Source organism: Dermatophagoides farinae, chromosome 8, assembly GCF_024713945.1.
Source record: "Dermatophagoides farinae isolate YC_2012a chromosome 8, ASM2471394v1, whole genome shotgun sequence".
In the NCBI taxonomy this organism is placed as follows: domain Eukaryota; kingdom Metazoa; phylum Arthropoda; class Arachnida; order Sarcoptiformes; family Pyroglyphidae; genus Dermatophagoides; species Dermatophagoides farinae.
Window position 1 is genome coordinate 1,891,889 of NC_134684.1, and position 15,872 is coordinate 1,907,760.

At 32.8% G+C, this 15,872-nt stretch overlaps 5 protein-coding genes across 5 annotated transcripts in view; 3 read left to right on the forward strand and 2 right to left on the reverse strand.

Moving 5' to 3' along the window:
- Positions 1-15,872, forward strand: part of LOC124495538 (hemicentin-1) — a 90,094-nt gene that overhangs the window by 12,845 nt on the left and 61,377 nt on the right. The window contains exons 2-10 of the mRNA XM_075733780.1: positions 1,821-1,981; positions 3,427-3,571; positions 3,641-3,703; positions 3,917-4,019; positions 4,086-4,165; positions 4,263-4,346; positions 4,426-4,470; positions 5,540-5,821; positions 5,895-5,957. Coding sequence (XP_075589895.1) covers positions 1,821-1,981; positions 3,427-3,571; positions 3,641-3,703; positions 3,917-4,019; positions 4,086-4,165; positions 4,263-4,346; positions 4,426-4,470; positions 5,540-5,821; positions 5,895-5,957 — 1,026 coding nt within the window. The remainder of the gene's footprint in view (positions 1-1,820; positions 1,982-3,426; positions 3,572-3,640; positions 3,704-3,916; positions 4,020-4,085; positions 4,166-4,262; positions 4,347-4,425; positions 4,471-5,539; positions 5,822-5,894; positions 5,958-15,872) is intronic.
- On the forward strand, positions 9,235-10,423 carry LOC124495544 (uncharacterized). Its single transcript, XM_047058942.2, has 2 exons — positions 9,235-9,904; positions 9,975-10,423. The coding sequence occupies exons 1-2, from the start codon at positions 9,751-9,753 to the stop codon at positions 10,319-10,321; spliced, it is 501 nt and encodes a 166-aa protein (XP_046914898.2). The 5' UTR covers positions 9,235-9,750; the 3' UTR covers positions 10,322-10,423.
- Positions 10,311-12,385, reverse strand: LOC124495535 (polycomb protein esc). The gene is made up of 2 exons (XM_075733781.1): positions 10,906-12,385; positions 10,311-10,857 (listed from the first exon to the last, which is right to left on the reverse strand). The coding sequence occupies exons 1-2, from the start codon at positions 12,383-12,385 to the stop codon at positions 10,421-10,423; spliced, it is 1,917 nt and encodes a 638-aa protein (XP_075589896.1). The 3' UTR covers positions 10,311-10,420.
- Positions 12,447-15,143, forward strand: LOC124495533 (uncharacterized). The gene is made up of 3 exons (XM_047058929.2): positions 12,447-13,185; positions 13,249-13,819; positions 13,879-15,143. The coding sequence occupies exons 1-3, from the start codon at positions 12,556-12,558 to the stop codon at positions 15,024-15,026; spliced, it is 2,349 nt and encodes a 782-aa protein (XP_046914885.2). The 5' UTR covers positions 12,447-12,555; the 3' UTR covers positions 15,027-15,143.
- Positions 15,042-15,797, reverse strand: awd (nucleoside diphosphate kinase). The gene is made up of 2 exons (XM_047058943.2): positions 15,328-15,797; positions 15,042-15,261 (listed from the first exon to the last, which is right to left on the reverse strand). The coding sequence occupies exons 1-2, from the start codon at positions 15,669-15,671 to the stop codon at positions 15,141-15,143; spliced, it is 465 nt and encodes a 154-aa protein (XP_046914899.1). The 5' UTR covers positions 15,672-15,797; the 3' UTR covers positions 15,042-15,140.

Below are 15,872 nucleotides of genomic sequence, written 5' to 3' on the forward strand. Positions count from 1 at the left end.
GAAAACAATGGCCTAATGGAGTGTAGAGAGAGAATGGATTCTTTTAGAAAATGACTCAACTTCCCCCCCCACCTTTCTTTCTCACACACACACACATGACATGGACTAGAAAATGAATTGTAATAGAACTATGTTTTTAATGAAAAAATTTTTTTTTCGTCATCTATTGTTGTTTTGAAGTTTGTGTTTGTGTTTGTGTGTGTGTGAATAAATGTGTGCATCATCCATGTGTATAGGATCCATGGATGATTGACTATATGCTTTTTTTTTCTTACATCATTGATAGCCTTATACGCGTTGCATCTTTGCTTCAAACACCAATTTTTTTTTTGCAGTGTGGCAAGCCAAATCAAAAATCTATTGGATGCTGTTTTTAGGGCCATGTTTACTTATGGGCCAGGTTCATGCTAGTGTTTGCTTGATTCTTTCTCTTTCATTCATTCATTTGTTCGCTTAAATGATGATGATTTGCATTTTTTGTTTTTGTTTTTGTTTTTTGTTTTAACATCACACGAATCTATGCAATCTAATCAGGCGAATAAAGTGTCGATTACGCTTGATAGGCTAGAATCCATCTTTTAATACGAATATGTGTTGTTTATGTTTTTTTTTCTTTTGAAGGCAATTCAGTGGAAAACATGCTGACATCAGAAAGACAATTGTGCATGTTGCCCAATACATCAGAATCATATTTAACTCAATGATCGAATGGTTATGTACAACCAGATAGTGGCCATCAACCATATCGTTGCAATCAGATTATCGTTAACAACTTGACGGCCGGACCAATTTTGAAGGAAAAAAAATCAATTCAATTCGATCCACTTGGGACCTAATAGTACTATACTATACTATAGTCCAGAGGGTCATGTTGTTTTGTTGCTTGTTTATCCCTTTTTTTCAAATACTGTTTGCTATATCCATATATATAAGACATATATATCGTTTATTTAGATCGATTCATATCAGCGCTGAATATCTATCGGTCATGAATATAGATGCATGATATTTTTTTCTATGGTCAGGTTGTTTTACAGAGAAAAAAAAGGCCATGATGAGTGCCATTTTTCGATAATCGTACACAATCGAGAATGTCTGATTGTTGATTTGACTTGTGATTGACTATGAATCGACGAACGAACGAAAAAAAAGAAAATTCGATTCTGTAAGCGGCTCATCATCATCATCATCATTCTTATATAATTCCCTAGTGAGACACACAAGCACAGACACAAACAATGTTGTTGCTGTTGTTGTCATTGCATTTGTCTATTAATCATTACATCCGTTTCTATTATTATTGAATCTGTTATTGAATCGAATTGTCGATTCATTGGACAATGTTGGATGCCAGCCATTCAAATGACAGTCACAATTAATAATCATCAACAAATGCCATTGTAAATGCCTTTTTTCATTGTTATTCTGGATTCTGATCGTATTACGATGAAGAATTGGTCTGAATAGAGAACTTTGACGAATGGTAGCTAGTGCCAACAAACCAAGCATACATACACCTGCCTAGTTATTCATTTAAATCTTTACATCCTCCCACTTATCTTTGAATCGAAGTCGATTGCCGCCCAACAATTGGAGCATATCCTTATTATTATTGTCTGGCTATGATAGCCCAAGTAATACTGGTTCTCTTCAATTTTTGGATGACGGAACCATCATTGATTGCCAGTAATGGTTTTCTAATGCAAATCTTACCAATAGCTATCATGGCCATTCAAGGATAATCGGTTCGAATTCAATTTATATTCAATATATTATCATTCATTTCCTTTCCTTTCTTTTTATTTCTTTCTATACGACAGAATGGGTAACATTACCAGATTGGATGGCTATCAAAAGAAAACGTTATACTTTACATCAGACAGATGAACCAGAATTTGTTGGTATGATACCAAATCTGACCATATCAGTTGGTCGTGATGCTAAATTTCCTTGCATCGTCAACAATTTGGATACATATCGAGTAAGTTATCATCATTTTGTGAACAATAGTTGTTGTTGTTGTTGTTTTTTTGGGCCAGGTGTTTAAGAAAAAAAAACATACACATTCACCAGGCAGTTGGATTCATATTAACGATATATTATATGTAATAACTATAAGGCTTGGAGCCATCATCAATCTCAGACTAAACTAATAGTTTTCATTGCTATTGCTAAAGAAACAAAATTTCTATGTATGTGTGTGTGGTGATACATAAGGACAAAGATGGCATGTTAACTATAGAGATGAAACATGTCATCGTTCATCATAATGAGAATCTTGTATTCGGTGAGAAATGTCTACAACAATTGTCCACGGCCGCCGTTTTCTACCGCTGCATCAGCTATTTTTTTTTTGTTATTTTTGGGAGACCGTGTTTGCTTGTCGCGTGTTCCTTGTGTTTTATTGTTGGTTATTGTTGTTGTGCCATTATTCATTCACCTGGGGCCTTTTACCAATCGCTTGTCAGGATATCACATATAAAACATAACGGTACATTATAAACATTCACCATACACACACAACAACAAAAAAAACTTTGGTATTTGTTTGTTGATTCTCTATATATGGGCGACTCCCTATTGATTTCGATTGAAAAACTAGGTTAGACAAACAAGACAATAAAATACACACACACACACACACACACACACAAAGCCTTGTCATTAGCATTCATCGATTTTACTATGAACCACATATGTGGTAGGAAAAAAACCAATGGTGACCAATCATCATTTGTTGGCCATCATCATCAATGATTATCGTATTTTTTCCTTAAAGATATAGAGATCCTTGCCTCTGTTGTCATCGGCAAATATTTACTGACTGGATCATTTTTAATAAAGGAAACAGTCATTGCAAAATTGATTCTTTTTCTTTTTCACACACACAAACTACTTTCACTGATTACGATGGCCATTCGGGCGATTCATTTGTGTGTGTGTGTGATAAATTTGGCTATATTCTCTAGAGATCTGACTGTACCTGTCTCATCGGGTTTGGCTTATTGTTAGAAACTGGTAGCAGAATCTAGGGAAAAACTGATTTTTTTTTCATTTTGACTCGTTGACAATCGATGATGATGATGGTGGTAAGTGTTTGTGTGTATGGTACCAAATGTTGTCATTCGTATACCGATTTGCATAACGAATTTTGTTTCATACATCGTATATGTGGCAGCAGGCTTCATTGAATCGTGTTTCAAAAATTGAATGTAGTGAAACGAAAAATTAGAACGGGTTATTTGTGCCTGACAAATTAAGTGCATTTTGCTGTTGTGTGTGTGTTGTTTCATCATCATCATATATATATGAATGATGAGCATATATTCTGCTGTTAAGTGAAACAATTGAAAAATAGTTCCATTTGCATTTATTTTAATATTAAAGCATGTTTTACTTGTTTTTTTTTCTCTCACTGACGAGAAGGTCGGCTGGATTCGTAATGAAGATAAATCCATTCTTACTATACAACATCAAGTTGTCACCCGTAATAGCCGCATATCATTGACCCAAAGTGAACATAAAATTTGGACATTACATATAAAAAATGTACAAGAATCTGATCGTGGAGGTATAAATATGGTAGATTGAAAAATACTACAATTATCATTGAATTGTCCATACATTCATTCATATATAGGTTATATGTGTCAAATCAATACAATGCCAATGAAAAGCCAAATTGGATATCTTGATGTAACTGGTAAGTGGACGACATTTATATATTTTTGTATATTATATCTATTTTGCAAAGTAAACATTTATATTATATAACACACTGATATTAAAACGAGTGAATGAACAGTATCGTCAATGCCACATGGATCATAAACATTACCAAAAAAACACATACACAAGCATAAAACACATTCTTTGAAACTTGATAGCATTCCTTTATATTATTTCGTATTTAAAGTTCCACCAGATTTCATAAATTCGGAAACATCTTCTGATGTGATAGTTCGTGAGAATCAGAATCTTACATTACGTTGTAAAGCTCGTGGCCATCCTGAACCAAAGTAAGTAAAATTAATAATCCATATTTTTTTTATCAACTCTGATTCTAACCAATAACCAATATGTAGGCTAACTTGGCGACGAGAAGATAACAAGCCAATCGAATATGGCAATTGGCAATTGAACAAAGAAAGTGGATTCGAATATCGTGAGTTATGATAAATGTTTCACATATGTCGTTTTGTTGATTTCAAAAATGTTTTGAATTTGAATTAAATAAATAAATAAATGAAAAAAAACACAAGCTAATACCACCGAAGGCGAAGTGATACACATAGAAAAAGTAAGCCGTCTTCATATGGGCGCCTATCTTTGCATTGCCCAGAATGGTAAGTAGTTTCATTGTATCTTTTATATAATAATCACTATATGACATCTGACAAACATTTCAAAATTATATGAAATTAGGTGTTCCTCCATCGGTATCCAGAAGGATCGTTCTTCAAGTCAATTGTAAGTATATACAATGAAACGGTTCTTGTCTCAAGGTTGCGGTTATAATCCATTGTGTGTGTGTGTGGCATTATTATACTCTCTATTAAAAAAAAATGGTTTAGCATTTCCTGTTAAAGAAAACCAATTCTATAAGTTCAGCAGAAAAAAAACAACCTTGTTCATTCCCATAATGACAGAATTATCCTCACGATTCTTATTCCAATATATTTATCTGCTAGTTGAGCCTGGTCATATCGAAAACAGAGAAGATTTTTTCATTTTATTTTTAGACAATTCTAACAGTAAGTTGTTCCCTGCCGTGTGTGTGTGTGTGTGTTCAACCTACAGCCGACAACCAAAGAGCAGCGTGGTTTCCTATAAGTTTGTTTGGGCTATTATAAGTATATATGGACGCCATCGTCAAGATGATGATCGCAGATACCATCATCATCATCATCATCATAGGTGTCTGGTATATAAACTACAGTGTGAAACAAAGTAATCCCCAAGGATTACTGATTCGTTCTGAAAAATGAACCAATTGTTTGCTCCACTCCTGCCCCCCTCCCAGTTCCCGGTGAACGAAATTATACAATAGAATAGAGAGAGATTTTTTTTTTTTTTTTGGCGACCAATTCAATTCTCATCAAGCTCAAGTCAGCAAATAAGCGCTAGAACAAAGCAGCTTTTCTCTCTCTCTCTTTCTCTTTTTCTGATATTCCATCAACATGATGATGATGATGGAATCGAGAATCTTTTCTTTCTATGTTGATCATTTGTTCTCTGTGGCCAAGGATAATTTTTCATTTTATATACTTAATCTTGAACAAAAAAAAACTGTCTATCCAGTGAATTATGTGGCTCACGGAATGGCGTCATTATTATTATTATTATTGTTCATGTTGTAAATGAATGAATGTGTAATCACTCATTGTGTATTTCAATTGTTGTATATATTTATATATATAGTGTGTGGAATACAATTTGTCACCAATAATGAATTGTTATTTATAAATGAATGGTGTATTATATTGAATGAAAAAAATTTTCATTCTTCTTTTGAATTTATATGATAATAACCATCTAGTTCCACCTATGATTTGGGTGCCTAATCAATTGCTTGGAGCCACCATCAATGATCAAGTCACATTACGTTGTGATACTGAAGCATTTCCATTATCATTGAATTATTGGACTAAAGAAGATCGTTCTTCATCATCATCATCATCATCATCAACCAAAGGAGATGAACCAGATCATGGTGAAATTATGATTGTCAATTCAGATCGATATCGTATTGCCAATCAAGAACAATCATATAAAGTACATATGAAATTGGTTATCAAACATATTACTATTGATGATTTTGGTATGTAATGATTGAAAATAAACTTTTCATTGTATTCCCCACTTTAAAAAAAAAATTCATTTGCATATTCCAGGCATATACCGATGTCATACTAAAAATAGTCTTGGTTCAACACAAGGATCCATACGAATCTATGGTATTCAAACATTATCGAATATTTCATACTTTCATTCATTCATTCATTCATCTATTGTTTTATTTTATTTACAGAAATTCATCGAACACCATCATTATCATCATCATCATCAACATCATCCGATTCTACTATCAGACCGATTACGATATCTAGAAAAAAGGAACCATCTACAGCCAGAATATTGGGTTTGAATGGTACATTCAAAACGAACGAATTTACACAAATAACAAACATTCAAACAGACAGACACACACAAACACACACACCATTGACCTTGATGTGGCCTAGACATGTTCATTCACTCGTCTATTAGAGGAAAGGGATCCAGGTTGCCACATTAATGTTGACACTTTTTTTTTATTTCCTTCATCTTCAACAGTCACAACAAATCAGACAAAAGAAAAAAAAGAGAGAAAGAAAGAAAGAAAGAAAAAAAAACTTTGCTTTACCATCGATCGATTATTTTTGGGACCTATATTTTCTCTATGTAGTTATTTTATTTATTTATTTATTTTTTTTTGAATCGAATCAAAATCGACAAACTTTTTGATATTTGTATACAAAGATTGCCATCACCATTTATATATATAGTATTTATTATTATTATTGTCGTTGTTGTTGTCGTTGTCGTTTGGAATGAAACCATTGGAATTGTCTTTGTATTTTCTAAATTGTAAATTTTTATTAGCCAAAAAGCAGCAATACCAATACAACAAACAGAAACAATGATGTTTTGTTGGTTGCAGAACCACCACCACCACCATCACCACCAGCGGCACAATAACAACAACAATAGAATAATAGAATACTTGGATAGATTGAATGAACCAAATCGAACACAAATGCAATGAATGAATGAAAAAGTGAAAGAACAATAACAATTCAAATGCATGATGATGGACCAAATGAATTAAATTAAATTGAATTCAATTCGATTCGATAAGGGCCATTGTTCTTGAATTCGATTCCAATACCATTTGATAATAATGCCCGTACATATATGTGGCTTTTATTCTTTTCCTTATTTACGATTCATATACAAAAACACATTCCATAAATATGACTCAATGAATTTGAATCAAACAACAAAAAAAAAATTCTTGGCAAATGACATTTGAAATTTAAAAAGAAAAAAAACAAAGCCAACATGTGTCATTCACCAAAATTTTTTTCACTAATTGACTTTTTATTTTCATTTCTCTGTTCCCAGATTCTTCCAATGATCCTATGAATGAAGAATACTATTCATCTAGAACAATTGGTCTATCATCATCATTTGGTAAGTTTATTCTCGAAATACGTTTATGACTCGAATTTTATTTTTTACATTTTTCTATGTCACATTTTTATATAGGTTACCTGGTTCAAACTTTATTAGTGTTCATGATGATTACCAGATTACTGGCGTTTTATTAATATATAATAATAATATTTATTCAATAACGAGAGTCAACTAAACGTTTACACATTGGGAACAATTGTATAGATGCCAAATGCACACACATACACACACACACACGGATACAAATACATTTTTTCCATTATTATACTCTTTTGAGAATATTTTCTTAATAATAATAAATACTCTATAATGATATATGTACACTAAATTAGGCCGGGTACACGCACAAACACACCCACACACACACAAAAACAAAAATTGTATTTTGTAAACACAAACAAACACACACACACACATTTGTATTTATATTCTCATAATTTAATATCACAAACAATCAGTATTAGAGCCTGTTTTCATTTTCATCATCATTTTTGGATGAATCGATTATTATAATAATAATCAGGCATCAAATAAAATCAGATATTCTTTAATATATATAAAAAAAACATAACGGTAACAAATGAATTCATTATCATCAAACGACGAAATATATAGCTCCACATTCATTTATTCATTCATTTATAAAAAACACCAACATTTTTTGCACAACACAATTATCAGTAAATCAAACAACAGACAAATATAATGTGAACATCATATAATCTCATCACTAATTTTTCTATTTCATTCATTCATTCATTTATGATAATTAAAAAAAAACTCGCCAATATTTTTTTGGATTTTATATTCTATTCACTTTGATCATCATAAGAATTATCATCGCCATCTGGTATGCAAGAAATAGAATAATTCGGGATCCAATATTGAATTTCAATGCATCCAAAACAATCAAAAAAAAATCACCAGTAATTGAACACGACTAAACTATCCATTAAAGTAGAATCAATTTGACCACATCGATTTCAATTGCTAGCTCAGCACAATCAATATTGCAAACAAAAAAAAAAAAAGAATCAAATGTCGATTCGCGAATGTGAATGGTCACGTTCGATTGTATGTATGCATTAGGGCCAATGTAAATGTGTTGTCCGTTTGGCTGTTTAAGAAAAAAAAAACATTGAAATACATTTAACAAACAAAGATTGAAATGAATAGAAAAATGAAAAATGTAGTCGTATCGATTACTCGAATGATTTACTTGAATCCGATTCAAATAACGATCAAATTGATGAAAAATTAAGATTCCATCATTCGAATCAAAGAACAGGCTGTACTTATTTATCATGTACTTATTTTATGATATGTTGCCGCATTGATTGATTGATTGATTGATTGATTGATCGTCAAATAATCATTGTTTTCAAACACGTTGATGTTCCGGTTATATAGCTTTTACATAGTGACATTCAAAGGTTAAGGCTATCAAAATTTCAAACAAAACAAAATGATTGACAATGATAAGCCGGATATACGTGATTGAAACGATCGATGAAGAACTTGAACTTGGTCTTTATCGATGAAGAAAAAAAAACGCACCGGATGCAGAGGTGTAGAAAAATTTGGAAATTTTCCAATAATCATCATTTATTATTTTTGTTTACGATCAGATATAACGATAAAGGGTAATAAGACATAACTAAAAAAAAAAAAAAAAAATGTAACGTTGTTGTCATCATCGTCATCATCATAAATCATCGTTAAATATAGAATGAACACCGGAAATAATATTTAGCTAGTAAATATTTACCATATCATCCTTTTATCAAATCTTTTTTTTTTTTTTTTTTTTTTTGATTTAATCAAATCAATCATAAATTCAATCAATCAATCAATCAATCAATCAATCGATCGTTCGTTTGTTGATAGATTGTCACTCAAATCATAAAATAATAATAAGCATAACTTTATTATTATTAGTATGATGTGATTATGCTGAATAAATTATGGCAACAAGTACCCATCATCATCATCATCATCATCATCAGCAGCAGCAGCATCATCAGCAGCAGCAGCTTGTATATAAACAACGGACAAACATGAAATCAGCTTAAAATTTACCATTTGCATTTTTTTTTGTTTTTAATCATATAAAAATATATAATATTAGTAATTTAATTCTTTCAAATCAAGGGTGAATTATTTATCATCTGTTTAATGAGTGAAATTAATAATAAAAATATATAATCATCATCATCATCAATACATAATTTATAAACATCATCATTCGTTTCTAAACGACCATAATTTCATATACAACATATAAATCTTCCATCATCATTATCGATTGTTGGCCAACTAACCGAGATATAACGTAAGAACGTAAAAACCCAAAAAAAAAAAAAAAAAAAAAAAAAAAAAAAAAATTTACGAAAACAAAAAGTGGCTAAAGTTCATTGACCAACATCAATAAGGCAACATTTTTTTCTTCAAAGGCCAAGGCATAGTCCTTGCAAATATAGCATCGTTAAAAAGTTCCAATCGAAAAGATATATGCAACATAGAAAACATCAAAAAAAAAAAAAAATGTCTGGCAATATCGTAAATTCAAATTCATTGGCTATCACTTTGATTTTCATATCGATTCATTTAATCATATTCATTTCGATGAACGAATCGATGATCACATCGGCTGCTCCAATCGTCGGTAAGTGTTACGATTATTACGATGATAAATAATGAAAACATATTCTAAAATACTAAAATTATTCATATAGATGAATGTCCTGAACATTCCACATTCAATCCATGTATGACTAGATGTCCGGTCACTTGTTCCAATTTTCATAGTGGTCCTCCTGAATGTTTATCCATTTGTCAGGTTGGTTGTGAATGTCAACCTGGTTTCATAAAGGTTTCCAAAAATCCATGGGGACCTTGTGTCAAACGATACGAATGTCAGCTCTATACATTAAACAGCTATAATAACAAACAACAACAACAACAGAAAAGGAATCGTCTATCTATGTTTAATCAGAAAAAAAAGATGAGCCAAATCTATCAATCATCACAACAATCTAATAATCAAACTCAAACACAAACTCAAACTCAGATCAATTTGTAATTTTCATTTATTAATATAGTCACATAAAAACATTGATTGAATATACAATTAGTATATAGGATTCTGTTCATGTAAAATAAAATTCATTATTCATTTTTTTCATTGATTAAGAAGTGAACCAAGATAAGCTCGAACCATTGGTTTAGTAACACGTAATAGATCATAACGGGTAACGGTACTATTCTCACCCAATACAATCAATATGGTACCATCCTCATTGAATGCAGTCTGACGAATTACACGACTGTATGCACGTTGTGGTAAGGAATTATTATTCTTTTTCTGTGAACAAACAATTGTCGGAATCGGTACAGGCACCTCAAATGCTAAGCGATAATCTCTGGGATTAAAATGTTTAAGATCATAGAGAAATAAATGTCCTTGTAGATTACCGATGGCTAAGATGAATTCATTTAGATCCAACGAAAATCGTACGAACCACATATTATTACGGTCCAAATCAAATCGGCGAATAATTACCACATTTGATGTAGTCGAATCATCACTAGAATCTAGTGTTCCATGGGTTGCCGAATCTGAATAATATGTTCGTCGTTCAAGATCATCAAGCGTTTCATTTTCGCTTGCCCCCGGTTTCCATATGATTAATTTTTCATCACAAGATTTGGTCACCAATAGATCACCAAACCATTGTACGGAATCAATGTAATTGTGATGTACATCACGGGTAGAATAATTGGGAAAATGTTGAGAAACAGTGGGAAATTGTTGAGCATTTTGATCCGATATGAAATGACGAGATTTTTCGATTGCTTGAGCAACTTCATGATGACGGAATGACCATATTTTGATGGAATGATCGATTGATACTGAAACAAATAAAGAACGTGACCTATGGAAATCGATGGCCAACACTTCATCACGATGACCTTGTACTCCACCGAATATTGCAATCAATGTATTCGTAGCAAGATTCCATAGACGAATACCAGAATCTTTTGATGCGGACAGCAATAATGATGGATCACGAGGACAAATCTTGAGATCATTGATGGCAGCACCATGGCCATATAGAGTCTTCGATTCACATTGTCGCCGTACGTCAATGATACGGATAACGCCACGTTCACCACCAACACATAGATACGGATGATCTGGACGTTGATAATCATGTGACCAGCAACAACAGTAATACGAATCATTACTGTCAGTATGAGCGAACAACGGTTGTAAACCATTACGATTCGATTGTTGCTCGATCGTTGATAAACATCGATACACAATGAGCAATGATTGACCACAAACGGCGAAAACATTATCCGGATAGCTAAAAGAATTAAATGCCAGACCATACATTACTGGAAATGTTGGATCATATTGTGATGAATTTAATTTTAACATCAATGATGAGCTACAATCAATGAGGAATTTATCCGTGCTCAATTTGGTAGCCATTGCTTTCTCGTTCATTGTCGTTAAATTAGGAGAAGTTTGTTTAGCGTTTTTATTTTTGGCTCTTTGTTTGAGCGATGGCTTAGAACTAGTTGCCTGTTTCGATGTTGACTGTTGTTGTTGTCTTCGTGTAGACCGAGTGTTTATTCGTTCATTTTCATCTTCATTTTCGCCATCGGTCATAGATGTATCACTATGGGAATATTCGCCTGGCCAATGGTTATAATTGATTGCAAAAGAATCTTTGTTGAAATCGAGAAATGATCTGACGAATTGAGTCAATGTTTCCAACTTGTCATTTTTCCATGCTTCAGAATCGTCTTCATCAGCATCACTATCATCTTCAAACGAATGGTCACAGCTTACCGTTTGTGACAAAAGTTGCAAAATTTTTCGAGCCATTTCAGGTAATTGATGATGGGTCCACAAATCAGTCGGTTGATGATTACCATCAGTGACATTTTTTGGTTGAAACTTTAATGAACTAAGTCGATCCAAGAGGAACCGTTGAGCAGACTGGATGGAGTCAATTTTTTCATCACCATCATTAAATGGACCATCATTACATTGGTCAGTTTCTTGTTTGATTTCGCAGACATTTTCCGACATTATTTTTTGATCATTTTCACATGAATGGGCAAGATTCGACATGCCCGAAATCAAATTTTATTATGGTAAAACAAAATTAATCCCGAAGAATTTTGCAACAAGCAGTCCAATTCATAATATACGTATCGTCCACAGTGTGTGTTATTTTATATTTTTCATCGAATTTGTTGATCGATTGCCTCATTCAATCTTGATTGCTCGTTCGATACAGAATGTCAACTCATTTAGAATCAGAGTTGAAATCAAAATTGTTAAAACGAAAATATCGTTTGGAACAATCTAATTTGCCTGAATATCCGGCAAAATGTTCAACACCATCATCCGAACGATCATCATCACCAATATCTGAATGTCCATCATCATCATCTGTTTTGGTCGGATCGACAGCTAAAGAAGATAATAATTCAAAGCGTAAAAAATACGGTAATCAATTCAAACTATCATCATCATCAATTATAACAAATCCAAAGAATGATACGATTGTTGACCGACAACAACAAAGTGTTCGCTATGAATATATGAAATTAAAAGATGTACAGCGTTTGTTTCCATTAGCCTCTAAAAAGTTAGTTTCCATCTATGGCATAATTGTTTCATACACTGTAGATGGTATCATGATCATCAAAGATGAGACTGATCGACTACGTTTTTACCATAATTTGCCAATAAACATTGTTACTTCTCGACTCACAACAACAATCGAAGCAGTAAACGCCGATGATAGTCCTTCAATTACCAACGAGAACGATGGTTTTTCATACAAAACTGGTGATATAATTCGCATTCATCGTTTGACATTAAATTGTAATTTCATGCATCGAGCTGTTCCTCGAAACGTTGTGGTAAGTCACATTTGTTTTAGTTTTGATTCAGTTTTAATAAATTTCTTGAATTTCACTCCATAGATCTTTGAATCATTTACAGATGAGGAACAATTCAGACCGATCACAGTGGCAGAAAATCCCACTATTGAAACCTATGATCTTAAACGAGTGGAAGAATTAAATAAGTGGCAGATTTTCAATTTATTGGAAACACCATTGATAAAATTACTGTCTAAAGAGCGAAAATGTGATGTGATGAATGTAGCATTGCTCGTGTTAAACGTATTTGATTCCGAAAAACGAACTACTCTTTGTTGTTGGACACCATCATCGGAATTAGTGGCCGAACATCCTTGCCATCTATCAATGTCTTTCAAATGTATTGCTACCGTCATGGAACAGAATGAAGATTGCCATTCGTTCTCACATCGTATGATTAGTCGTCTTTATTACAAAAAGCAATTAATCTTCCTATTTATATTTGGTAAACACCGAAATCAAGCGATTAAATTTAAATGTGGTGATACGATAATTGTCTATGAAGTTGTTCGTAAACCGGATGAATTTTATCCTAGTCATTATTCATACATTCTATACGATAATTCTGCTTATGGCCAATGTATTCGTCGTGCTCATCCTAATTCACTAATCGGTAATTATCATTTTTATTTCAAATACATCTCATTATTCTATTACTCTTGATTTATATAGCTAAACAGATGCATCAAAAGATGGAAGAATATGTAAAGAATCCGCCACAGATTTTAGAGATGGATCGATCCGATTTAGATCATACATTCGATGAATCTTTGGATCCACGACATGACTATATAAAGACCCTTAAAGAACATGAAACAGAACATGAGTCAGAATTGTTTAGCGAAAATCAATCTTCCAACAACATGGTAATTAATGAACAAAATGAATCAAGAGCGGAAAAAAATAAATCTGAATCATTCGATGTTGGATTACTTGATGATTCATTTGATGATTTTATTGATAACTTATCATATATATCAAATGAAACCTCTTCTAATCAAAATGTTGATTCAAGAATGAATCTTTCTCCTAAATCGTTGAAAGAAACAACGGAAATAATTATGGCACTTGATCCATGTCAATTATTCGATATCGATGACCAAGATTTAGAAATCATTAATAAGCATCTGGAAATGAGACATACAAAACAACTCAACATAGAAAGAGCGGCAAAGAAAGACATTCCATTGTTCAATTCTATACAACAAATAGAAGAATTACCCATTGGTAGTCGTGTTCGTCTCGAATCCGATCTTTATACCTTTTATGGCCAAACTCAGAAAGGTGAACAATTCTTCGATTCGATTGATAGATTTCATTCATTCGTCACAGTAGTCATCTGCCAGAATGATAATCACGATGGACATAGCTGTGGATATCAATCTTCATTGGAAGAATATCATTCCACCATTAATGAACCAACTGATGAAAGAATTGAACAACTTCGCTGTCCCGATTGTAATCAATTCACCTGCGAACTTTGCCTAGATTTGACCATCATACTGAATGATTGTCATGAAAACCATCTCGAATGTCATTGGACTGGCTTACATTCTAATCGTTATTTTGGTTGTTCAACCAAAGATTTATATTCAATCGGCAATCATCATCATCCAGCCAATAATAGACCATTGTTATTTGTAAGAATTAATGCCCTTCTTAAATATTTATGGAATGCATCTAGAATTTTAAGTGATAAAAATGTTCGACATGTCATATGGACATTAGCCTTATGTCGTTCTACACAATCGGAATCAGGAGTCGAATATCAAATCGAAGATGTTAAAGTATATAAATCGAAAAAAATTTATCGAATCTAAAAAACAATGTCAATGTCAATTTAAAAGCAAGTTTTTTATTTCATTTGTTGTATGAAAAATCAATTATTTGAAAATCATAATAAAAAATCAAACGATCTTCCAAAATCAGGATAATTAGTTTTCATAAACCCATTCATATTGGGAAGGTTTATAGTCAACCAATTCTTCCGGTCGGAACCACAAATCGATTTCACGTTTGGCTGTTTCCACTGAATCACTGCCATGGATGATGTTTCTGTTTTGCCATATATCAATCAATTGTGTGACTAAATCAATTAAAGATTTAAGAGTATGTACTTACCGGCCAGTTTGAATGCAAAGATCACCACGAATGGTACCGGGTTTCGATTCGGCAGGATTTGTCTCTCCCAACATAACACGACCGGTTTTGACAGCATTCAATCCTTCCCAGACCATTGGTACGACTGGACCCATTTGCATGTATTTGATGAGACCAGGAAAAAATGGACGAGCAGCAAGATCGGCGTAATGTTTCTTAAGCAAATCTTCGGATGCCATCATGAATTTCATGGCAACCAATTTGAAACCTTTGGCTTCGAAACGTCGTATAATCTCTCCAACAATACCGCGTTGAACAGCATCCGGTTTCAACATGATAAATGTTCGTTCAGTATTAGCCGACATGTTGCAAATCGTTCCAACAAATAGTCGATTTTTCAATGTCAATTAAAATCAAATGTGAATCCAAAGAGAAGGACAATTGTACTGAGCCTTTTATGCTTGCTGCAACGTGCTTGGCTTCTCATTTTCTGCTTATAAATTATCATTGTGACTACTTTAACGTAATGACACGTCACGTGCATACAAATGGTATCGTTCTTTGTG

Excerpts from the sequence above, each read along its gene's own strand:
- LOC124495544 (XM_047058942.2), top strand. The coding sequence starts at position 9,751 with ATGCAACATAGAAAACATCAAAAAAAAAAAAAAATGTCTGGCAATATC. Across the intron at positions 9,905-9,974 it reads ATCGGCTGCTCCAATCGTCG|ATGAATGTCCTGAACATTCC; the intron begins GTAAGTGTTACG and ends TTATTCATATAG.
- LOC124495535 (XM_075733781.1), bottom strand. The coding sequence starts at position 12,385 with ATGTCGAATCTTGCCCATTCATGTGAAAATGATCAAAAAATAATGTCG. Across the intron at positions 10,858-10,905 it reads CATATGGAAACCGGGGGCAA|ATTCGGCAACCCATGGAACA; the intron begins GCGAAAATGAAA and ends CATATTATTCAG.
- LOC124495533 (XM_047058929.2), top strand. The coding sequence starts at position 12,556 with ATGTCAACTCATTTAGAATCAGAGTTGAAATCAAAATTGTTAAAACGA. Across the intron at positions 13,186-13,248 it reads CTGTTCCTCGAAACGTTGTG|ATCTTTGAATCATTTACAGA; the intron begins GTAAGTCACATT and ends TTCACTCCATAG. Across the intron at positions 13,820-13,878 it reads TCATCCTAATTCACTAATCG|CTAAACAGATGCATCAAAAG; the intron begins GTAATTATCATT and ends TGATTTATATAG.
- awd (XM_047058943.2), bottom strand. The coding sequence starts at position 15,671 with ATGTCGGCTAATACTGAACGAACATTTATCATGTTGAAACCGGATGCT. Across the intron at positions 15,262-15,327 it reads CTTTGCATTCAAACTGGCCG|AAACATCATCCATGGCAGTG; the intron begins GTAAGTACATAC and ends ATGGCAAAACAG.